Consider the following 26092-nt stretch of genomic DNA (forward strand, 5'->3'; position numbering starts at 1 on the left):
GTGTCTGACTCTTTGTGATCCTATGGACTGTAGCCTGCCAGATTCCTCTGCCCATGGAATTTCCCAGATAAGAATACTGGAGTAGGGTGCCATTTCCTTCTCTAGGGATTCTTCCTCACCCAGGGATCGAACTGGCATCTCCTGCGTCACAGGCAGATTCTTTTCCACTGAGCCACTGGGGAAGTCCCAAAGTGAAAGTAAAAGTCGCTCAGTCATGTCCAACTCTTTGTGACCCCATGGTCTCCAGGTCAGAATACTAGAGTGGGTAGCCATTCCCTTCTCCAGGGGATCTTCCCAACCTAGAGATCGAATCCAGTTCTCCCACATTGCAGGCAGATTCTTTACCAGCTGAGCCACCAGGGAAGCACAGAATACTCCGATGGAACTTGCCAGCCCAGGAATCAAACTGGGGCCTTCTGCATTGCAAGAGGATTCTTTACCAGCTGAGCTGCCAGGGAAGCCCAATTTACTTAACTTTATCAAAATGAGAGAAAAATTCATGGTATACTTATTGTAAGTATGAAACCTAGAGATTTTATTATAGATCTGGTCATAGCAAACACCCTCTTTAACAACACAAGAGAAGACTCTATACATAGACATCACCAGATGGACAACACTGAAATCAGATTGATTATATTCTTTGCAGCCAAAGATGGAGAAGCTCTAAAAAGTCAGCAAAAACAAGACCAGGAGCTGACTGTGACTCAGATCATGAACTCCTTATTGCCAAATTCAGACTTAAATTGAAGAAGGTAGGGAAAATCACTAGACCATTCAGGTATGACCTAAATCAAATCTCTTACAATTATACAAGAGAAGTGAGAAATAGATTTAAGGGACGAGATCTGATAGACGAGTGCCTGACAAACTGTAGACGGAGGTTTGTGATATTGTACAGCAGACAGGGATCAAGACCATCCCCAAGAAAAAGAAATGCAAAAAAGCAAAATGGCTGTCTGAGGAAGCCTTACAAGTACCTGTGAAAAGAAGAGAAGCCAAAAGCAAAGGAGAAAAGGAAAGATATACCCATCTGAATGCAGAGTTCCAAAGAATAGCAAGGAGAGATAAGAAGGCCTTCCTCAGTGATCAGTGCAAAGAAAAAGAGAAAAACAATAGAATGGGAAAGATTAGAGATCTCTTCAAGAAAATTAGAGATACCAAGGGAGCATTTCATGCAAAGATGGGATCAACAAAGGACAGAAATGATATGGACCTAAGAGAAGCAGAAGATATTAAGAAGAGGTGGCAAGAATACACAGAAGAACTGTACAAAAAAGATCTTCATGACCCAGATCATCACAATGGTGTGAACACTCACCTAGAGCCAGACATCCTGGAATGTGAAGTCAAGTGGGCCTTAGAAAGCATCATACGAACAAAGCTAGTGGGGGTGATGGAATTCCAGTTGAGCTGTTTCAAATCCTGAAAGATGATGCTGTGAAAGTGCTGCACTCAATATGCCAACAAATTTGGAAAACTCAGCAGTGGCCACAGGACTGGAAAAGGTCCATTTTCATTCCAATGCCAAAGAATGTTCAAACTACTGAACAATTGTACTCATCTCTCACGCTAGTAAAGTAATGCTCAGAATCCTCCAAGCCAGGCTTCAACAATACGTGAACTTCCAGATGTCTAAGCTAGTTTTAGAAAAGGCAAAGGAACCAGAGATCAACTTGCCAACATCTACTGGATCATTGAAAAAGCAAGAAAGCTTCAGAAAAACATATATCTCTGCTTTATTGACTATGCCAAAGCCATTGACTGTGGATCACAACAGACTGTGGAAAGTACTTCAAGAGATGGGAATACCAGACCACCTGATCTGCCTCTTGAGAAATCTATATGCAGGTCAGTAAGCAACAGTTAGAACAGACTGGTTCCAAATAGGAAAAGAAGTACGTCAAGGATGTATATTGTCACCCTGCTTATTTAACTTATATGCAGAGTACATCAAGAGAAATGCTGGGCTGGATGAAGTACAAGCTGGAATCAAGATTGCTGGGAGGAATATCAATAACCTCAGATATGCAGATGACACCAACCTTATGGCAGAAAGTGAAGAAAAACTAAAGAGCCTCTTGATAGAAGTGAGAGAGGAGAATGAAAATGTTGGCTTAAAGATCAACATTCAGAAAACAAAGACCGTGCCATCGGCGCCCATCACTTATTGGCAAATAGATGGGGAAACAGTGGCAAACTTTATTTTTGGGGGTTCCAAAATCACTGAGGATGCTGATTGCAGCCATGAATTTAAAAGACGCTTGCTCCTTGGAAGGAAAGCTATGACCAACCTAGACAGCATATTAAAAATCAGAGACATTACGTTGCCAACAAAGGTCCGTCTTGTCAAGGCTATGGTTTTTCCAGTAGTCGTGTATGGATGTGAGAGTTGGACTATGAAGAAAGCTGAGTGCCAAAGAACTGATGCTTTTGAACTGTGGTGTTGGAGAAGACTCGGGAGAGTCCCTTGGACTGCAAGGAGATCCAGCCAGTCCATCCTAAAGGAGATCAGTCCTGGGTGTTCATTGGAAGGACTGATGTTGAAGCTGAAACCCCAATACTTTGGCCACCTGATGCGAAGAGCTGATTCATTGGGAAAGACCTTGATCCTGGGACAGATTGAAGGCAGGAGGAGAAGGGGATGACAGAGGATGAGATGGTTAGATGGCATCACTGACTCAATGGAAATGAGTTTGGGTAAACTCCAGGAGTTGGTGATGGACAGGGAGGCCTGGCATGCTGCAGTCCATGGGGTTGCAAAGAGTCAGACACAAATGAGTTACTGAACTGAACTGATGTATCTATGAAGGAATTTAATAAATCCATTTTGTGCAGCTCCTGATGATGTGCCTGACAATGCTCCTGTGCTTCAGCATCAAGATTCAGTGTCAAAACTCCCAATGCAAGTAAAGAAACAGATAACTTCTGGAGGTGGAAAACACGGTAGTAAGCACAACAGTTATTAGGTTCAGTTCAGTCGCTCAGTCGTGTCTGACTCTTTACAACCCCATGAATCACAGCACGCCAGGCCTCCCTGTCCATCACCAACTCCCGGAGTTCACTCAAACTCATGTCCATCGAGTCGGTGATGCCATCCAGCCATCTCATTCTCTATTGTCCCCGTCTCCTCCCGCCCCCAATCCCTATCAGCGTCAGAGTCTTTTCCAGTGAGTCAACTCTTCACATGAGGTGGCCAAAGTATTGGAGTTTCAGCTTTAGCATCAGTCCTTCCAATGAACGCCCAGAATGGACTGGTTGGATCTCCTTGCAGTCCAAGGGACTCTCAAGAGTCTTCTCTAGTACCACAGTTCAAAAGCATCAATTCTTCGGCCATCAGCTTTCTTCACAGTCCAATTCTCACATCCATACATGACCACTGGAAAAACCATAGCCTTGACTACATGGATCTTTGTTGGCAAAGTAATGTCTCTGCTTTTTAACATGCTATCTAGGTAGGTCATAACTTTCCTTCCAAGGAGTAAGCGTCTTTTAATTTCGTGGCTGCAGTCAGCATCTGCAGTGATTTTGGAGCCCCCAAAAATAAAGTCTGACACTGTTTCCACTGTTTCCCCATCTATTTCCCATGAAGTGATGGGACCAGATGCCATGATATTATAGATGCCTTTAAATTTTTTAAAAATTAATCTTACCTGATCTTTTTTCTCCAGTTCATGAATATGTGTTTGAACACATATAGCAATTTTTACTTCAAATGTGAATAATATAAAAAATTAGAGAACAGGGACCATTTAACATTTGACTGGTATTTCTTGTTTTAAGGCTGCATTGTAGAGACACTTCTTGCTTAGTGACCACCAAGGCCCAGTAACTGCTCAGTAGTCTTTCAAAGAGATTCTATACTTTCAGCCACCAGTAAGAGATTAGGGGTCCATAAGCTGGGTGGGCACCTCAGATGTGTGGCTGTGTTCTTTTGCCACAGGCTTCAATAGGCATCAGAGAGACCTCTAACTTAAAAGGAAGTGGATTCAAGGGGTCAAGGAAAAGGTTTTCCTGTGTAGCCATTTAAAGGGTCACCAGGCCCTAGTCAGCGTACAGGTCTTTTTGATAACCTGATTGCTGGGTGCTGTCATCAAGATGGCCATGTAGGGGGATATGTGAGTACCAGTGTCTGAACAGTCCCACCAGTCATTGGGGATCCTTTGTATTTGTAGGGGCTGAGAACCTGAGTGTGACTAAAACTCAGGCAGTTACTGCCTCCAGAGAGAGTCCTACACTCCCTTCCCAGTCAGGAACTTCCCATGAGTCTTGGGTCCTTGTTTCTTGTCCTAGTAATGCCCTAGACATGTTGCTACATATGGGTCAAAATGGCATCCAGTGCTGGTTGGGTAGTACCCTTGCCTGGACCAACTAGGAGACATTCCTTACTCTGCAGAAGGCTAGTCCTCCATCTGGGAGTGAGATTTTCTGGTCATAGCCTTGTGGAAGGACATTAAAGGAGTATTGGAAAGTATTACACATCAGGCAAACAGATCCTGATCATCTGTGTGGACAGGAATGCTGAAAAGGGCATTTGCAATAAAAATTGATTCACACCTATTTTTCTGAACTTGGGCAAGAGCCTCTATGACAGTCACAGTGTCATCAGGTAATGGTGTTTCCAAACGTTGTACTACACTGTTGAGTGACTGAGGATTGAGTTTCCAAGTACCCAAGGCCTTTTGGGAAGCTCAGATAATGAACCTGGGCTTCCTAAGCATAGCAATAGTGGCAGTTTTCTTGTTTTTATTTGCTTTTAATTGCTGAATCTGTTAATGCTCTTTTTGAGGGACAAAACTTTTAGCTGGTGGTTTGGTAGGTTTGCTATCTTCCATATGCCCCAGTAAATTGTCTTAACTACAATAATTTTGTTTATGGCTTGAATTAGATGCTGTCAAGTATGCATATCAATAATATGTCTCTAATAATAATCCATTCAGTAGTAATGCCACAATAATGATATGTTATATCTGTAGTCAAGGTTGGTAGGGGTGTTGGTGGTGGTGGCTTCCAACAGGAAATCAGAGCCTTTTCTCCTCATTCTCATCCCAGGGATTTGGGGGGTCATAGTCAGCTGTGCATCATTATCCCAGAAGTTCAAAATATGCAGTTCTTCCCCATGTGTACTTTGAACTTTGACCCTTTTACAGGACCTCATTTCCTCACTTTGGGCATAGGACATTTCATAGCCTTGTTTTTTTTTTAATCTAAAAATTTAGGTAAAAAATGGTAGGACTCTATGATTCATTTTAGAATATCCTGGGAGAAGGAGAAGGAAAAGCACTTCTATTAGTTGTAGGAATCATTACCAGGCAGACCTTAGGGAGGGTTGCCATTTGGCCTCTAAAGAACCCCATGGACTGTAGCATGCAGGCTTCCCTGTCCTTCACCATCTCCCAGAGCTTGAAAGGACTTGAGTTATGAGTTTCTAAGTGGAGAATCCACTGATCTCTTCTTTTGTGCTCCCATTGTTTAACAACAAGACCCAGAGGTTTATCTGGAAAAGCTCTACCGGATCCTCCAGTTACATGTGCCCAGTTACCATTTTAATGTCACTTTTGGTGATGATCTCTCTTTGTTATTTTGGCAGTAGTTACATTTACCCTGCCCAGGAATTTGTTGGTTGACATCTGGATTATGTCACTTACAAATGGATCTAACTTTCCGAGGAGATTTATTTGAGCTAGATAACCAGCAGGAATGGCACTGATTAACCTAGAGTCTTATTATTAATAACAATCTCATTATCTATCACTGTCACTCTCTCCTTGTAAAATCTGGGGACCACCAGTGTAGTTTGCAGAGATGCTGTCCTCTCAAAACTTGGTCTAAACCTGTGTTTTGGTCATAGGGAGCCCATCACTGTTGGGCCAAAGCTGTCAGAGCCCAAATAGTTTCCAGATGAGGAAGAAGGATGTGGATGTTCCTCTTGGCCTCCTTGATCAGATTTTCTTCCTTCAGGACACTCTTAAACAGGTCTACCCACACAGAAACACTGTTCTTGCTAACTTTAAGAAAATTACCTCCTTGAAATCAGTTCATTCCATACTTCGCTTGCTTGAAAATTTTATGAATTAGTAAAATTATCAGACTAGAAGTAGAAAGTGTTGAAGAAAAAAAAAAAGTAGGGTAAAAAAGATTCTTACTTTATCATGCAAGTCTCTAAGTTCTCTTTATATCATGGACAATGCAGTCTCAAAGCATTCTATATTCATTTAATTCAATCATGAGTCTCAGTAACTTGCTATATTGTAGGCTGTCCATTGTTGTTGGTTCTGTGTGCTGTGCCTAGTCTCTCAGTCGTTTCTGACTCTTTGCAACCCCATGGACTGTAGCCCGCCAGAATGGGGACCTCATTAAACTTGACAACAATTGTTGGGTGCAACTTAGCTTGCAGGGATGTGACAGTTTTTAGCACTGTCATCAAAGGACAAGGAGTACCCAGAGATTGCTTCCACAAATTTCCCAGAGTCCCTCTGTTAGATCACTAATTCCACCAGGCATTTTGGCAGGGATTCTGGGGCTAAAGAGAAGGACCATCATTACCCCTCTAGCCCAGGAAGCTTGCATAAGCAATCTGCTAGCCCTGTCCAAGAGTGCCCCCAGGCGTTCTTGAGATTCATAGCTGTTGCTAGCAAAGTTGGACCTTCAAACTCTTGCAATTGACCAGCTAGTACTCCCCAGCAGGCCTTGTAGTCCTCTCTAGTTTCTACCCAAAATGCCCTGGGGGATCTTCATGCTTTTTACTTTTCCAGAAAGACATTGTGTTTAATTGGGCCACCCTGCTTGCCACCATTTGTCACTGAGAAGAGAGCTATCAGTTGTGAAGGTGATCTGTAAAGACAATGAACCAGGGATGGGATGGGGAGGTAGGTGGGAGAGGGGTTCAAGATGGGGAACACATGTACACCCGGGGAAGATTCATGTCAATGTATGGCAAAACCAATACAATAATGTAAAGTAATTAGCCTCCAATTAAATTAATTTAAAAAAAAGACAATGAACCAAATTGAAAGTAAAAAGCTTTTATTCACTTACTACAATAATTAAGTAGGAGTCTAAACATGAAAGGGCATGAGCTCTACCAGTGTTCCCAACAGTCTTTCTTTTTCCCATGACATCTGGCAAGCATCTGATGTATTGATAATAGGGAAGGGGAATGTCTCAGTCTGGGTACAGATATTTGCTCCACATCACATCACCTGTACACCGTGTATACTACAATTTATATACCTATATCATCATATACTATAATTGGTACTATGGTACTTTTTCATTTTATTGAGATATATTTGACATATATCATTGTGTAAGTTTAAGATATACAGCATAATGATTTGATTTACATATATTGTGAAAGGTACTATACTATTGTTTGAACACTTAGATGATTTTGAATATCTTGTGATTGCAAATAATGCTATAATGACCAAACTTATGCACAAGTATTTTCATTGGTTGGTCTGTACATATATATTATCCTAAAGCATAAATAATTTATGAACATTAGAATCTCATATAAACATATTGATACCTGAGAATATTTATAAAACAAAGAGACAGCTTCAATAAATATCCATTAAAAATATTCTGTAAATTTTCATATCAGATCTAGTGTTATGATAATTTACTTAGGACTTTATACAAATGAGAGAAAATGTTTCTGAGTTTAAAATCTAGAATTTTTAGTCGTTATTTTTCCTATTAAAAGACTTAATTTATCTCTTTATATAGCTCCTGATAAAGTGCCAGGTGGAAATCTTATACTTGAACATGAAGATTCAGAGTTAAAAAAACAAGCACAAGTAAAGAAACAAAGAACTTCCATAGGAGAAAGACTCAAGAGTAAGTATGATAATTAGCAATAATTATATATAGTTTTAAGTTAAATATGTCAGAAGAGCTTTATTTGGTTCATAAATATGTGTTTGAACAAATATTTTGTAGAAATTTAAAACTTTGACATAAAATGTGATAACCTTGACAAAATTATAGAAAAAAAGCAAATGTATTATATGTTTTGGTTGCAATTTCTTAGCCTAGGATTATTACATGACCAAGGTCATGCTCTTATTATTCACCAACACCAATAATAGACCTCATAAAGAATATATACTTTTTAGCCATCTCTGGCAGATTATGGACTCAAAGCCCAAAGAATGACTTTGATGTGTGGTAGTGGCCATAGATTGCCATAGGCAAAGAGAGATGTTATTGAGGTTTCTAACTGAAACAATGCTTGGAAATCAGAGGGCTCCACAAAAAGGGCACATAGGGCAGTCAGCTTGAATGGTCCTGCCCATCAAGGCCCCAAGCAAACAGTGATCTTTGTGGGAACCTGATGGATTCTAGGTGATCCTGTGAGAGTGAGGCTGTGTCTGTGTAGTCCCACCAGTTACTCTGATGATTTTTATTTCAGAGGCAGAGACAGTCAAAAGCATGACAGTCATTTTCTCTGGACTATGCCCCTTACAGATCATGCTCAGGAATTTTACTTCAGTTTTGAGTCCTTGTGCCTTGTTAATAATGGCCTAGCTGCTGGAAAAACAGTGGAAACAGTGTCAGACTTTATTTTTTTGGGCTCCAAAATCACTGCAGATGCTGATTGCAGCCATGAAATTAAAAGACGCTTGCTCCTTGGAAGGAAAGTTATGACCAACCTTGATAGTATATTAAAAAGCAGAGACATTACTTTGCCAACCAAGGTCCGTCTAGTCAAGGCAATGGTTTTTCCCGTGGTCATGTATGGATGTGAGAGTTGGACTGTGAAGAAGGCTGACCGCCGAAGAATCGATGCTTTTGAACTGTGGTGTTGGAGAAGACTCTTGAGAGTCCCTTATACTGCAAGGAGATCCAACCAGTCCATTCTAAAGGAGATCAATCCTGGATGTTCATTGGAGGGACTGATGCTAAAGCTGAAACTGCAATACTTTGGCCACCTCATGCGACGAGTTGACTCACTGGAAAAGACTCTGATGCTGGGAAAGGTTGGGGGCGGGAGGAGAAGGGGACGACGGAGAATGAGATGGCTGGATGGCATCACCGACTCTGTGGACATGAGTTTGAGTGAACTCCGGGAGTTGGTGATGGACAGGGAGGCCTGGCGTGCTGTGATTCATGGGGTCGCGGAGAGTCGGACACGACTGAGCGACTGAACTGAACTGAACTGAGCTGCATCCTACTTGTAAGCAAGTAGAACATCCTATTCTTTTGGGGTAGTGTCCTTGTCTGAGCCCACTAGGATGATTTCATTGAAAGAGTGGAAAGCTAACACTCCCTCCAGGAGCAGGACTTTTCCCAAGTCTTAACCTATGCACTGATTACAGATAAGAGAATTTAGGGAGTCTCATGGGAAGATATTGGTGGTGCACTATAAACCCATACTGCATATATCAGACTAATCCTGATCATCCACGTGGAGAGTGATGCTGAGAAGGACATCTGTGATGTCAGCTGCAGTGTACCAAGATTCTTTATCTTGAATGATATCCTCTCTAAATGTCACAATGTCAGGTACCACTGGTGCCAGAGACAGCTCTAATACTTTGTGTAGCCTTGATCAGTTTAGAGTCTGGGCATCAGAGTTCTTGTGCACAGGCCATGTGGAGTTACTGAATGGAGAAATAATTTATAGACAGTGTTGGCCTGTGAAAGCTCAACAGTGAGGGTGGTAGCTCCTTTTCATTCCCAAGGCTGGTAACTTTGTTTTTGGAAGACTGAGGTGCTAGGTGCCAATAGTTTGGTAGGTCATGATCTTTAACATACTCCATTAAAATACCTAAACTTAGTAAATCTCATGGCGGGGGCAGGGTAGGAGTTGTGCTGGTTGATATTAAAAGTACATTTCTACCAATAACATATTCAGTAGTAGAAACTGCAATGATTGGGGTTTGTAGAGGTCCAAAGTGTATTTACTCATAGTTGTGTCTGGAAAAGAGTTGTGGTGGTGAAATAAAACTATACAGAATTATCTGTTTCCTCCTCATCCTTCTATAATGGGTATGGGAATCACAGAAATTTGTTCACCAGTATCCAAAAGGCCCAAGAAATGCAATTTTTCCCCTCCTTACTTGGAACTTTGAAAGGGTATGTCCTCAGATCCCCACTGGAGACATAGAGACTTTGTCTAATGTCTAGTTATGTTTGTTTATTAAAGCTTAGAGATCTGAATAAAAGTAGGAAGCATCTGTATTGATGGATCTTACAGGTGCCATTGTTACTAAGTTAAACAAAATTACCTCCTCCGTCAATGAATCAAACCACACATAGTATTTTAACTTGGATCCATACTCCTTAGTTTTTATACACATGTACATATATTCATAGACACATATGTGTGCATGTGCACATAAATATGCATATGCTCATGCATAGCTATATTCAAGAAACCATGAGGTTTCAGACACCTTTAGTTTTAGCCTCTCAGGTCTGCTTGCCTTCCTTCATTTCGTGTGTGTTTCTTCCATGGTGTTGAACCTGACTCTTACATCAGCAGATTTATATATTTGCTCCAATCCTGCAGTGCTTCCACCCCTGTTACAGAATTACTTTGCATGTACCACTACCAAAAAAAAAAATAAGAGAAAAGCCTACTAAAAATATTTAGTGATTTGGTTTCTGTCTTTCCCCCATACTCTTGCCCAAGATTGAGGGTATGTTTCAAACACTGTATTTATGACTAATTGGAATCATTGTTGGTTTTTTAACCCTTCAGTAGGTTCATTTCATTTGCTTTCAGTTTTCATTTCCTCTTCTTATCCTTGTTGATTTAGTTCTATTTTTGGAATGTATGCAACATATTGACCTACTTAGCCAAGGTATACTTAAGAGCATCATTTCTTTCCAGGGCGTCCCTGTGCATTCCCCACTCCTCTCTCTCACCCTTTCTTCTTATGCTTATCTTTTCTGTGCTTCATCTTGTAAACTTAATATCTATTTTTCATTTTTCTGATTACTTCCTTCTGAACCAAAATGCCCTTTAAAATACCCTTTAAAATTTAAAATACCCTTTAAAATTTTTTTCCCATTTAGCATTATCTCCTAGAAATCCCTCCATGTAGTTTATAAAAATCTTTTATTATTTTTACATAAATATATAAAATAGTACCACGTTATATACCACAGTTTATACTATACCATAATTAATTGTATATACCTTGGTTTATTCAACCAATAAGGGGCTTCCCAGGTGGTGCTAATGGTAAAGAACCTGCCTGCCAGTGCAGAAGACATAAGAGCTGCAGGTTCAATCCCTGGGTTGGGAAGATCCCCTGGAGGAGGACATGACAACCCCCTCCAGTATTCTTGCCTGGAGAACCCCATGGACACAGGATCCTGGTGGGCTACAATCCATAGGGTTGCAAAGAATCGGACACAACTGAAGTGACTTAGTACAGCATTTAACCAATATCCTATTCTTGAACATTTAGCTGTTCAGGAAATAAAATATCTCGCAATTACAGATAATACTATAGTGAATAACTTTGTGCATATGTATTTTTATTGTTTCATCTACTACTGTGTATTTACCTAGAGTATACATGCCCCCCAAGTAGGGATTAATATGAAATATATTTGATGCCTCAGAATATCTTTGAAATAATGTGACATTTTCAGTAGCATCCATTAAAACTTTTATTTGCATGTAAGATCATTATGACAGTTTACTGATAACTTTAAAAATGAGAGAAAATTCTACTCTACACTTGATGTAAATTTGAAATCCAGAGATTTCATGATGTATCTGTTTTTCCATTTAAATGAACTAAATGCATCTCTTTCAGTTCAGTTCAGTTCAGTCGCTCAGTCGTGTCCGACTCTCCGCGACCCCATGAATCACAGCACGCCAGGCCTCCCTGTCCATCACCAACTCCCGGAGTTCACTCAAACTCATGTCCACAGAGTCGGTGATGCCATCCAGCCATCTCATTCTCCGTCGTCCCCTTCTCCTCCCGCCCCCAACCTTTCCCAGCATCAGAGTCTTTTCCAGTGAGTCAACTCGTCGCATGAGGTGGCCAAAGTATTGGAGTTTCAGCTTTAGCATCAGTCCTTCCAATGAACACCCAGGACTGATCTCCTTTAGAATGGACTGGTTGGATCTCCTTGAGGTACAAGGGACTCAAGAGTCTTCTCCAACACCACAGTTCAAAAGCATCGATTCTTTGGCGATCGACTTTCTTCACAGTCCAACTCTCACATCCATACATGATCACGGGAAAAACCATAGCCTTGACTAGACGGGCCTTTGTTGGCAAAGTAATGTCTCTGCTTTTTAATATATTATCAAGGTTGGTCATAACTTTCCTTCCAAGGAGTAAGCGCCTTTTAATTTCCTGGCTGCAATCAGCATCTGCAGTGATTTTGGAACCCAAAAAAATAAAGTCTGACACTGTTTCCACTGTTTTTCCATCTATTTCCCATGAAGTGATGCATCTCTTCATCTCTTTATGTAGCTCATATTGGAGTACCAGATGAAAATCTTATGGTTTTTAATCAATCTCCAGTGTCAAAACTCCAAACGCAAGTAGAGAAACAAATAAATTACAGAAGGGAAAGGAGTCAGAGTAAGTATAATAATTATGGTAACTTTTAAATTATTTTAATCTCATCAGAAAATCTTTTTTCTTTGGTTGATGAAAATGTATTTAAGTGTATATTTTATAGAATTAAAAATAAATGACCTCAACTGTGAATACCCAAAGATAACTAGAGAACAAGATCCAAAGTGTTAATACCTTTGGACTGTAATTTCTTTGTCATAAGATTATTTCACAGCCATAAAGCATGCACTCAGTATCCCCTAAGCTCAGTCATATCTCTAATTGTGTATACCTTTTAGCTGACTCTGGGAAATTACAGGTTCCAGGAAATTCTGCCCAGTAGGCACTTCTGACCAGTAGCAGTGTCGTTCTTCCTAGGCTCCAAATGATAAACTGAGAAGTTTTTGAGATCTGTAACTAAGACAGCAAATAGAAATCAGAGAGGCTTAGGGGAAGGGCAGCCTGGAGGCTTGATGGAGACCCCCCACCAGGGTATTCTGTTAGTTGGGCCACACAAAGGTGAGGTCTTCTTGATGACCTCATAGATAGGTGCCATCAAGTTCCCTGTTTGGAAAGTGCCAATACCGGAAAAGTACCACCAATTGTTGCAACTCTTTTTATTTGGGGAAGTTGAGAAGACCAGATATTGTCACTTGTTTCCTCTGGATAGGATGTTGTTTCTTTTTCCAGATCATGCCTAGGAATTTCACTTGGGTGATGGGTCATGGTGCCTCATCTATATTAATGTCTCATCATGTTGCCTAATGTGAGTCCACAGAATGACCAGTCATCATTGGGTAGTGCCCTTGTCTGGGACCACCAGGAAGATGTCTTCAACATAGTGGAAGGCTAGTGTTCCTTCCAGAAGCTTGAATTTTTCTAGGTCTCATCATATCTGATGACAGATAGTAGGGGAATTTAGGTAGACTTTTGGATGGACATTAGTGGTATATTGCAACACATAAAAGTAAACTGATCCTGATTATCCACATGGACAGTGATGCTGAAAAGGGAATTTGAGATGTCAGTTATTGTAAACCAAGTTTCTTTATCTTGGGCAGTAGCCTCTGTGACAGTGTCAAAGTCAGGTTCTGCCAGTGCTCAGTTTTACTACAGTGTTGAGCTGCCAATAGTCATCGAGACTCCATGCTCCTAAGGCCATGTGCACAGGTTAGATGAGGCTATTGAGTGAGAATTAGTCTCATGAAGGACCTTGTTATTCTTGAACTCAGCAATGAAGGCGTTCCTTTTTGCTTTTTTATTCTAGGCAGTTGCTGCTGTTTTTGAGAAACAACAGCACTCCAGGCTGCTAGTCAGGAAGGTTATGGTCTTCCATATGCCCACTAAAATAGTGCCAGCTGGAACAGTTTTCTTCAGGGCTTATGGGCAAATGTGAGCAGGTGTTCACTTAGGCAGCACATCTATATCACTGATAAATTCAATAGTGAATGCCCTAAGAAGTTTTTGTTGGAGATTGGAGTTGGCCAAAGAGACCCACTGATAGCTGGATCTAGGTAAGGGTCCCACTGGTAATGACCTCAGATCCAAAATCAGAGACATTGTTTTTTCCCCTCATTCTGGTGCTGGGGTTTGAGGGTCACAGCCACCTCTGTACTGGTATCCCAAAGTCCCAGAAATGCAACTTTTCCCTACCTCCACATTCAACTCTGACCTTGGGATACAACCTCTGGTCCCTACTGGAGATCCTAAGATCTGATCTGCAGTTTTGTCTTGTTTGTTGCTGAATGTTAGAGGGGCTCACCTATTCATCTCCATATTCACAGGAAGAGCCAGAGGGGATAATTTCAATTTATCATAGCAGTTGTTAAACATGCAGACTCTAATGAGGCTGTGTTTTGTGGCCCTATGGCTGATACCTGGCCATCTACCTCCTCTTTGAGTATCCAGACTCAGAGAGCTTCTCTAGAAGCATCATCCAGGAGAAAGTGCATGGTTACCATTTTATATTGCTCTCTTAGCCAGTCTTTACCATTTGAGCAGAAGGTGTTTTCTCTGTGTCTAAAAGTAGGTCAGTTAAGTTCTGGATTTTGTGGCAGAACATTATCACCTGACCTTATAAGGTGCTTTGGTTTAGCTCAATAACCAGCAGGAATAGCAGAAATAAATCTAGAAACCTGGCCTGGTCAACAAGTTTATCTACTATTCTTATTCATTACTATAGCATGGTTAACAGGGCTGCTATAGACTCTGCAGTGGTGGTCCAAACAAAATTTTAGTGACAGGTTCAGGCTGAAAGCTGCCAGAGCATAAATAGTACCCAACTGAGAAAGGAAAGGGTCTCAGTGTTTGCCTGTCCTCTTCCCTCTTTCTCCCTCCACCTTGAGCAAACTTCCTGCTTTCAGGGCACACTTAAGAAGGGGCTATATAGTGATGCAGCCCACAAAGTACCATGGTGCCTCACTGAGTTTGATTGCTTCTTTCATCATGCAAGTGAACAACTCAATTCTCTAAGGCTTCTTTACATCACAGACAGAGCAATCCCGAAGAGTTCTGTATTCATTTAATTCAATCGTAAGTCTCAGTTTTAGGCTGTCCATCATTGTCTGGGACCTCATTAAAACTGACAACAGTATTGCATAAGAACCTAGAATGTTACATCCATGAATCAAGGTAAACTGGAAGTGATCAAACAGGAGATGGCAAGATTAAACATCGACATTTTAGGAATCAGTGAACTAAAACGGATGGAAATGGGTGAATTTAATTCAGATGATCATTATATCTACTACTGTGGGCAAGAATCCCTTAGAAGAAATGGAATAGCCCTCACAGTCAACAAAAGAGTCTGAAATGCAGTACTTGGATGCAATCTGAAAAACAACAGAATGATCTCTGTTCATTTCCAAGGCAAACCATTCAATATTACAGTAATGCAACCACTAATGCCAAAGAATCTGAAGTTGAATGGTTCTATGAAGGCCTACAAGACCTTCTAGAACTAACACCAAAAAAAGAAAAAGATGTCTTTTTCAAAATAGGGGACTGGAATGCAGAAGTAGGAAATCAAGAGATACCTAAAATAAAGAGCAAGTTTAGCCTTGGAGTACAAAATGAATCAGGGCAGAGGCTAACAGACTATTGCCAAAAGAACACACTGGTCATAGAAAACACATTATACAATGGAAGTGAGAAATAGATTCAAGGGATTAGATCTGATAGACAGAGTGCCTGAAGAGCTATGGACTGAGATTCATACCATTGTACAGGAGGTGGTGATCAAAACCATCTCCCCAAAAAAGAAATGCAAGAAGGCAAAATGGTTGCCTGAGGAGGTCTTACAAATAGCTAAGAAAGATTAGAGAAGTAAAAGGTAAAGGATAAAAGGAAAGATATACTCATCTGAATGCAGAGTTCCAGAGAATAGCACGGAGAGATAAGAAATCTTTCCTCAGTGAACAGTGCAAAGAAATAGAGGAAAACAATAGAATAGGAAAGACTGGAGATCTTGTCAAGAAAATTAGAGATACCAAGGGAACATTTCATACAAAGATGGGCACAATAAAGGGCGCAAACAGTACAGACCTAACAGAAGCAGAGTATATTAAGAAGAGGTGGCAAGAATACACAGAAGAATTATACAAAAAAAAAAATCTTCATGACCTAGATAATCACAATGGTGTGATCACTGACCTAGAGCCAGACATCCTGGAATGTGAAGTCAAGTGGGCCTTAGGAAGCATCGCTACAAACAAAGCTAGTGGAGATGATAGAATTCCAGCTGAGCTATTGAAAATCCTAAAATAATGCTGTTAAAGTGCTGCACTCAATATGCCAGCAAACTGGGAAACTCAGCAGTGGCCACAGGACCAGAAAAGGTCGGTTTTCATTCCAATCCCAAACAAAGGCAATGCCAAAGAATTTTCAAGCTACCACACAGTTGCCCTGATTTTACATTCTAGCAAAGAAATGCTCAAAGTCTCCAAGCTAGGCTTCAGCAGTATGTGAACTTAGAACTTCCAGATGTACAATGTAGGTTTAGAAAAGGCAGAGGAACTAGAGATCAAATTGCCAACATCCTCTGCATCATAGAAAAAGCAAGAGAATGCCAGGAAAACATCTGTTTCATTGCCTACTCAAAAGCCTTTGACTGTGTAGATCACAACAAACTGGGGAAAATTCTTAAAGAGATGGGAATACCAGACCACCTTACCTGCTCCTGAGAAACCTGTGTGTAGGCAAGAAGCAACAGTTAGAAATGGACATGGAACAGCGGACTGGTTCCAAATTGGGAAAGGAGTACGTCAAGGCAATGTATTGTCACCATGCTTAATTAACTTACATGCAGAGTACATCATGCAAAATTCAAGTCTAGATGAAGCACAAGCTGGAATCAGGATTTCTGGGAGAAATACAAATAACCTCAGACATGCAGATGACACCACCCTTATGGCAGAAAGCAAAGAGGAACTAAAGCGTCTCTTGATGAAGGTGAAGGAGGAGAGTGAAAAATATGGCTTAAAACTCAACATTCAAAAAATGAAGATCATGGCATCTGGCCCCATCACTTCGTGGCAGATAGATGGGGAAACAATGGAAACAGTGACATAGTTTATTTTCTTGGGCTCCAAAATCACTGCAGATGGTGACTGCAGTCATGAAATTAATAGATGCTTGCTCCTTGGAAGAGAAGCTATGACCAACCTAGGTAGCATATTAAAAAGCTATCTGACAAAGGTCCATCTAGTCAAAGCTATGCTTTTTCCAGCAGTAATGTATGGATGTGACAGTTGGACCATAAAGAATGCTGAACACCAAAGACTTGATGCTTTTGAACTGTGGTGTTGGAGAAGACTCTTGAGAGTCCCTTGGACTGCAAGGAGATCAAACCAATCAATCTTAAAAAGGAAATCAATCCTGAATGTTCATTGGAAGAACTGATGCTGAAGCTGAAGCTCCAGTGCTTTGGCCACCTGATGTGAAAAGTTGATTCCTTAGAAAAGACCTGATGCTGGGAAAGATCGAAGGTGGAAGGAGAAGGGGACGACAGAGGATGAGATGGTTGGATGGCATCAACGACTCAATGGACATGAGTTTGAGCAAACTCCGGGATATGGTGAAGGACAGAAAAGCCTGGCATGCTGCAATCCATGAGGTCACAAATAGTTGGTCACTACCGAACAACTGAACCGCAAGTCCTCTCCAAGAGTGCTCTCGGGTATTCTTGATGTAGCACTTCCTGAGGCTCATTGCTGTGGCTAGCACAGTGCATTGTTGGACCCTCAGACTCTTGCAATTGACCAGTTAGTACTCCCCAACAAGCCTTGTAGTCTTGTCTAACATTTCCCCAAAATGCCCAGGTGGATCTTCATGCTTTATACTTTTCCAGAAAGACATTGTACTTAATTGGGCCACCCTGCTTGCCACCATTTGTCGCTGAAAAGAGAGCTATCAGTTGTGAAGGTAGTCTATAAAGACAGTGAACCAAACTGAAAGTAAAAAGTCTTTATTCACTTACTGCAGTAGTATTAAACTGCACTGAAACATGAAAGGGCAGGAGCTCTACCAGTGTCCCCACCACTTTAATTTTCCCATGACATGACATCTGGCAAGCATCTGATGCATTGATAATAAGGGAAGTGAATGTCACTCTCTATGTTCAGATATTTATATACTATACATAGTATGTGTACGTATATACACACAGAATTATCTACCATTGTAGCATATTTACATTATACCAATACCATACTTGTGGTATACATAATCACTTTATTCACCCGATCTCCTATACTTGAACATTTAGATGGCTATGTTTTATAATTAATGATTGACTTTCTAAACAGGCATTTTCATTGTTTTGTCTATTATTATGTATTAACCTAAAGTATAAATAGCTCATGAAATCTGAAGACCAGAATAAAATTTACTTGCTGGGGGGCGGTCCTAAGATGGAAGAGGAAAAGGACGGGGAAGCCACTTTCTCCCTGACAAATTCATTGAAAGAACATTTGAACGCTCAGCAAATTCCACAAAACAACTTCTGAATGCTAGCAGAGGACATCAGGTACCCAGAAAGGCAGCCCATTGTCTTCAAAAGGATGTAGGACAAAATATAAAAGATAAAAAGAGAGACAAAAGAGGTAGGGATGGAGATCCGTCCTGGGAAGGGAGTCTTAAAAGAGAAATTCAAAACATCAGGAAACATTGGCAGGTCTGTGGGGAGTCTTGGAATCTCAGAGGGCAACAAAACTGGGAAGAAAAATAAATAAATCAATAATTTAAACCCACAGATTACGTGTCTAATGGCAACTCCCAGTGCTCGCATCCACCACCAGCAAGTGGTGCAGGCTGCATTGCTTAGGGTAAGGACTGGGCCAGAATGACCTGAGGGCAACCTGAGGGAACTAACGTGAGATAGCAACCCAAACTGTGGGATAGCCAGAGAGAGAAAGAAAAAAGAGAGAGAGAGAGAACTGTCCTACGAAAAGCCTTAACCTAACACACTGCCAGGCCCACTCACAGAACAAAGGACTGAGCAAATACCAGAGGAGAGCTTGCAGGCTGCAGACTGGCCCATCCCCCGTCGGAGACAAGCAGGTGGTGGGAGGTTGCAGCCAGAGCCAGAAAGGGGCAATCACGGCCCCAGAGAGGCATCCTCTACCAAACTGTTAGCAGGCTTCGTTGCTAACCAAGACTTCTTGGGATTCTGGATGGTTGACATCTGCCGGGAGGGTCACAGCCAGAGATCAGCTCCCCAGAAGAGACACACGGGACACCTGAGAAGACGCACACATTGTACACCCAGAACACTGAGCGGCTGTGACAGGGGAGGCGATAAGATGCACCCTCCACCTGGGGGTGACTATGCTCACCAAACACCTAGTCACCTGAGCTGCTCAGACCTGGGAAGGGCACAAGACGCAGGCCCAACTGAGTCTGCGCCTTTGTGCAGTACCCAAGAACCTGAACCTGAGCGGCTTAGACCTGGGGAGTGCATGCAACCCAGGGCCCACCTCAGACAGTTCCTGGCAGAGCAACCTGGAGCCTGAGCAATGTAGACCATGAAAGCACACATGCAGTGAGGGGGGGCAAACCCAGTGTGGCTGAAACACTGCAAGCACTCCCCACACACACCAGTAATATTTGTTTGCAGTGTTCCTCCCTCCCCACAGCACGACTGAACAAGTAAACCTAAATAAGTGACCACCATTGCCTGCTGGTGTCAGAGCGGAAATTAGACACTGAAGAGACCAGCAAACAGAAGAAGCTAAAATAAACAGAGGGGACCGCTTTGGAAGTGACAGGTGCAACAGATTAAAACCGTATAGTTAGCAATGACTACATTGGAAGGGGCCTATAGATCTTGAGAAGTATGAGCCAGATGAAGGAACTATCTGAAACTGAACTGACCCCACACTGTCCACAACAGCTCCAGAGAAATTCCTAGATATATTTTTACTATTATCATTTTTTAAATTTTTTAAACTTTTTTAAAGTCCTCAATTACTGCTTTAATTTTCATTTTTATAACCTACTATTACCTTGCAAAAAAAGATGCTATATTTAAAGCAAACTTCATATATATTTCTTATAATGTTTGTGACTTTGTTTTGTTTTTTTAATATTGTATTTTTGAGAGTCTAACCTCTACCCTAGATTTTTAATCTTTGCTTTTTGATATTTGTTATCAATTTTGTACCTTTAAGAACCCAATCTCCAGTACCCATTTTTACTTGGGAGTGTGATTACTGACTTGATTGCTCTCTCCCCCTTTTGACTCTCCTTTTTCTCCACCAGGTCGCCTCTATCTCCTCCCCCTCTTTCTCTTCTCTACCCAACTCTGTGAATCTCTTTGTGTGTTTCAGGCTGTGGAGAACACTTAGGGAACTGATTACAGGCTGGATGTCTCTCTCCTTTTGATTCCCCCTTTTCTCCTGCTCATTACCTCTGTCTCCTTCCTCCCTCTTCTCTTCTCTGTGTAACTCCGTGAACATCTCTGAGGGATCCAGACTAGGGAGAACACATAGGGAATGGATTACTGGCTAGCTTGCTCTCTCCCTTTTTGACTCCCGCTCTTCTCCTCCTGGTCACCTCTATCTGCCTCCTCCCTCTTCTCCATGTAACTCTGTGAACCTCTCCAGGTGGCCCTCACTGTGGAGAAACTTTTCATCACTAACCTAGATGTTTTATCATCGGTGCTGTATAGATGGAGAAGTCTTGAGGCTACTATAAGAATAAGACTGAAATCCAGAGGCAGGAGGCTTAAGCCCCAAACCTGAGATCACCAGAGAACTCCTGATTCCAGGGAACATCAAATGCCTCCATACATACACTGAAACCAAGCACCACCCAAGGGTCAACAAGTTCCAGAGCAAGACATACCATGCAAATTGTCCGGCAACATAGGAACATTGCCCTAAGTTTCAATATACAGGCTGCCCAAAGTCACACCAAACCCACTGACATCTCAAAACTCACTACTGGACACTTCATTGCACTCCAAAGAGAAGAAATCCAGCTCCACCCACCAGAACACTGACACAGCCTTCCCTAATCAGGAAACATTGACAAGCCACCTTTCCAACCCCACCCACAGCAAGGAACCTCCACAATAAAGAGGAACCACAAACAGAAGACGGAACGGCCACCCCAAACACAGCAATCTAAACAAGATGAAAAGGCAGAGAAATACCTAGCAGGTAAAGGATCAGGATAAAGGCCCACCAAACCAAACAAAAGAGGAAGAAATAGGGAATCTACCTGAAAAAGAATTCAGATAAAGATAGTGAAAATGATCCAAAATCTTGAAAACAAAATGGAGTTACAGGTAAATGGCCTGGAGACAAGGATTGTGAAGATACAAGAAATGTTTAACAAGGACCTAGAGGAAGTAAAAAAGAGTCAATATATAATGAGTAATACAGTAAATGAGATCAGACACACTCTGGAGGGAACCAACAGTAGAATAACAGAGGCAGGAGATAGGATAAGTGAGATATAAGATAGAATGGTAGAAATAAATGAAACAGAGAGAAAAAAAAGAAAAAAATTGAAATGAGGACAACCTCAGTGACCTCTGGGACAATGTTAAACACCCCAACATCCGAATCATAGGAGTCCCAAAAGAAGAAGACAAAAAGAAAGACCATGAGAAAATACTTGAGGAGATAATAGTTGAAAACTTCCCTAAAATGGGTAAGGAAATAGTAACCCAAGTCCAAGAAACCCAGAGAGTATCAAACAGGATAAACCCAAGGTGAAACACCCCAAGACACATATTAATCAAATTAACAAAGATCAAACACAAAGAACAAATATTAAAAACAGCAAGGCAAAAACAACAAATAACACACAAGGGGATACCCATAAGTTTAACTGCTGATCTTTCTGTAGAAACTCTTCAGGCCAGAAGGGAATGAGAGGACATACTTAAAGTGATGAAAGAGAAAAACCTACAACCCAGATTACTGTACCCAGCAAAGATCTAATTCAAATATGAAGGAGAAATCAAAAGCTTTACAGACAAGCAAAAGCTGAGAGAATTCAGCACCACCAAACCAGCTCTTCAACAAATGCTAAAGGATCTTCTCTAGACAGGAAACACAGAAAAGGTGTATAAACTCAAACCCAAAATAACAAAGTAAATGGCACTGGGATCTTCAGTTCAGTTCAGTCGCTCATGCATGTCCGACTCTTTGCGACCCCATGAATTGCAGCACTCCAGGCCTCCCCGTCCATCACCAACTCCCACAGGTTACCCAAACTCATGTCCATCGAGTCAGTGATGCCATCCGGCCATCTCATCCTCTGTTGTCCCTTTCTCCTCCTGCCCCGAATCCCTCCCAGCATCAGGGTCTTTTCCAATGAGTCAACTCTAAGCATGAGGTGGCCAAAGTATTGCAGTTTCAGCTTCAGCTGAACACCCAGGACTGATCTCCTTTAGGATGGACTGGTTGGATCTCCTTGCAGTCCAAGGGACTCTCAAGAGTCTTCCCCAACACCACAGTTCAAAAGCATCAATTCTTCGGTGCTCAGCTTTCTTTATAGTCCAACTCTCACATCCATACATGACTACTGGAAAAAGCATAGCCTTGACTAGACGAACCTTTGTTAGCAAAGTAATGTCTCTGCTTTTCAATATGCTATCTGGGTTGGTCATAACTTTCCAATGAGTAAGCGACTTTTGATTTCATGGCTGCAATCACCATCTCCAGTGATTCTTAAGTCCAAAAAAATAAAGTCTGACACTGTTTCCACTGTTTCCCCATCTATTTCCCATGAAGTGATGGGATCAGATGCCATGATCTTTGTTTTCTGAATGTTGAACTTTAAGACAACTTTTTCACTCTCCTCGTTCACTTTCATCAAGAGGCTCTTTAGTTCCTCTTAACTTTCTGCCATAAGGGTGGTGTCATCTGCATATCTGAGGTTATTTATATTTCTCCTGGCAATCTTGATTCCAGCTTGTGCTTCTTCCAGCCCAGCATTTCTCATGATGTACTCTGCATATAAGTTAAATAAGCATGGTGACAATATACAGCCTTGATGTACTCCTTTTCCTATTTGGAACCACTCTGTTGTTCCATGTCCAGTTCAGTTCAGTTCAGTTGCTCAGTCGTGTCCGACTCTCTGCGACCCCATGAATCACAGCACGCCAGGCCTCCCTGTCCATCACCAACTCCCGGAGTTCACTCAAATTCATGTCCACAGAGTCGGTGATGCCATCCAGCCATCTCATTCTCGGTCGTCCCCTTCTCCTCCCGCCCCCAACCTTTCCCAGCATCAGAGTCTTTTCCAGTGAGTCAACTCGTTGCATGAGGTGGCCAAAGTATTGCAGTTTCAGTTTTAGCATCAGTCCTTCCAGTGAACACCCAGGATCTATCTCCCTTAGAATGGACTGGTTGGATCTCCTTGCGGTACAAGGGACTCTCAAGAGTCTTCTCCAACACCACAGTTCAAAAGCATCAATTCTTCGGCGATCAGCTTTCTTCACAGTCCAACTCTCACATCCATACATGACCACGGGAAAAACCATTCCATCTCCAGTTATCAGTAATTTCCTTAAATGTGAATGGGTTGAACGCCCCAACCAAAAGACAAAGACTGGCTGAATGGGTACAAAAACAAAACCCCTATATATGTTGTCTACAAGAGACCCACCTCAAAACAAGGGACACATACAGACTGAAAGTGAAGGGCTGGAAAAAGACATTCCGTGCAAATAGAGACCAAAAGAAAGCAGGAGTAGCAATACTCATATCAGATAAAACAGACTTTAAAACATAGGCTGTGAAAAGAGACAAAGAAGGACACTACATAATGATCAAGGGATCAATCCAAGAAGAAGATATAACAATTATAAATATATATGCACCCAACATAGGAGAACTGCAATATGTAAGGCAAATGCTAACAAGTATGAAAGGGGAAGTTAACAGTAACACAATAATAGTGGGGGACTTTAATACCCCACTCACACCTATGGAGATCAACTAAACAGAAAACTAACAAGGAAATACAAACTTTAAATGACTATGGACCAGTTAGACCTAATTGATATCTATAGGACATTTCACCTCAAAACAATGAATTTCACCTTTTTCTCAAGCGCACAAGGAACCTTCTCCAGGATAGATCACATCCTGAGCCATAAATCTAGCCTTGGTAAACTCAAGAAAATTGAAATCATTCCAAGCATCTTTTCTGACCACAATGCATTAAGGTTAGAGGTCAATTACAGGAGAAAAACTATTAAAAATTCCAATATATGGAGGCTGAACAACACGCTGCTGAATAGTCAACAAATCACGGAAGAAATCAAAAAGGAAATCAAAATGTGCATAGAAATGAATGAAAATGAAAACACAGCAACCCAAAACCTATGGGACACTGTAAAGGCAGTGATAAGGGGAAGGTTCATAGCAATACAGGCTTACCTCAAGAAACAAAAAAGTCAACTAAATAACCTAACTCTACACCAAAAGCAACTAGAAAAGGAAGAAATGAAGAACCCCAGCATTAGTAAAAGGAAAGAAATCAAAAAGTAGGGCAAAAATAAATGCAAAAGAAGCAAAAGAGACCATAACAAAAATCAACAAAGCCAAAAGCTGGATTTTTGAGAAGATAAATAAAATTGACAAACCATTAGCCAGACTCATCAAGAAACAAAGGGAGAAGAATCAAATCAACAAAATTAGGAAAAAATAGAGAAATCACAACAGACAACACAGAAATACAATGGATCATAAGAAAGTGTCAGAAACTATATGCCAATAAAATGGACAACTTGCAAGAAATGCTTAGAAAAGTACAACTTTCCAAACTGAACCAGGAAGAAATAGAAAATCCTAACAGACCCATCACAAGCACGGAAATTAAAACTGTAATCAGAAATCTTCCAGCAAACAAAAGCCCAGGACCAAACGGCTTCACAGCTGAATTCTACCAAAAATTTAGAGAAGAGCTAACACCTATCCTACTCAAACTCTTCCAGAAAATTGCAGAGGAAGGTAAACTTCCAAACTCATTCTATGAGCCCACCAACACCCTAATACCCAAACCTGACAAAGATGCCTCCAAAAAAGAAAACTACAGGCCAATATCACTGATGAACAAAGATGCAAAAATCCTCAACAAAATTCTACCAAACAGAATCCAACAACATATTTAAAAGGTCATACATCATAACCAAGTGGGCTATATCCCAGGGATGCAAGGATTCTTCAATATCCACAAGTCAATCAACGTAATCCACCACTTTAACAAATTGAAAAATAAAAACCATATGATTATCCCAATAGATGCAGAGAAGGTCTTTGACAAAATTCAACACCCATTTATGATAAATACCCTCCAGAAAGCAGGAATAGAAGGAACATTCCTTAACATAATAAAAGCTGTATATGACAAACCCACAGCAAACATTATCCTCAGTGGTGAAAAATTGTAAGCATTTTCCCTAAAGTCAGGAACAAGAGAAGGGTGCCTACTCTCACCACTACTATTCAACATAGTTCTGGAAGTTTTGGCCACAGAAATCAGAGCAGAAAAAAGAAATAAAAGGAATCCAGATTGGAAAAGAAGTAAAGCTCTCACTGTTTGCAGATGACATGATCCTCTACATAGAAAACCCTAAAGACTCTACCAGAAAATTACTAGAGCTATGAATATAGTAAAGTTGCAGGATATAAAATTAACACAGAGAAATCCCTTGCATTCGTATACACTAACAATGAGAAAACAGAGAAATTAAGGAAACAGTTCCATTCACCATTGCAATGTAAAGAATTAAATACTTAGGAATATATCTACCTAAAGAAACAAAAGACCTATATATAGAAAACTATAAAACACTGATGAAAGAAATCAAAGAGTACCCAAATAGATGGAGAAATATACCATGTTCATGGATTGGAAGAATCAATATAGTGAATATGAGTATACTACCCAAAGCAATCTATACATTCAGTGCAATCCCTATCAAGCTACCAGTATTTTTCACAGAACTGGAACAAATAATTTCACGATTTATATGGAAAAAAAAACACCTCAAATAGCCAAAGCAATCTTGTGAAAGAAGAATGGAACTGAAG

General features: G+C 41.0%; 1 protein-coding gene across 1 annotated transcript in view; it reads left to right on the forward strand.

The window, feature by feature from the left end:
* Window positions 1-26092, forward strand: part of CCDC7 (coiled-coil domain containing 7) — a 279639-nt gene that overhangs the window by 174950 nt on the left and 78597 nt on the right. Inside the window, exons 26-27 of the mRNA XM_088844150.1 lie at window positions 7735-7845; window positions 12453-12563. Coding sequence (XP_088700276.1) covers window positions 7735-7845; window positions 12453-12563 — 222 coding nt within the window. The remainder of the gene's footprint in view (window positions 1-7734; window positions 7846-12452; window positions 12564-26092) is intronic.

This window comes from Moschus berezovskii, chromosome 15 (genome assembly GCF_049115385.1).
Source record: "Moschus berezovskii isolate FMDL1 chromosome 15, NW_MosBer_1.0, whole genome shotgun sequence".
Lineage (NCBI taxonomy): Eukaryota > Metazoa > Chordata > Mammalia > Artiodactyla > Moschidae > Moschus > Moschus berezovskii.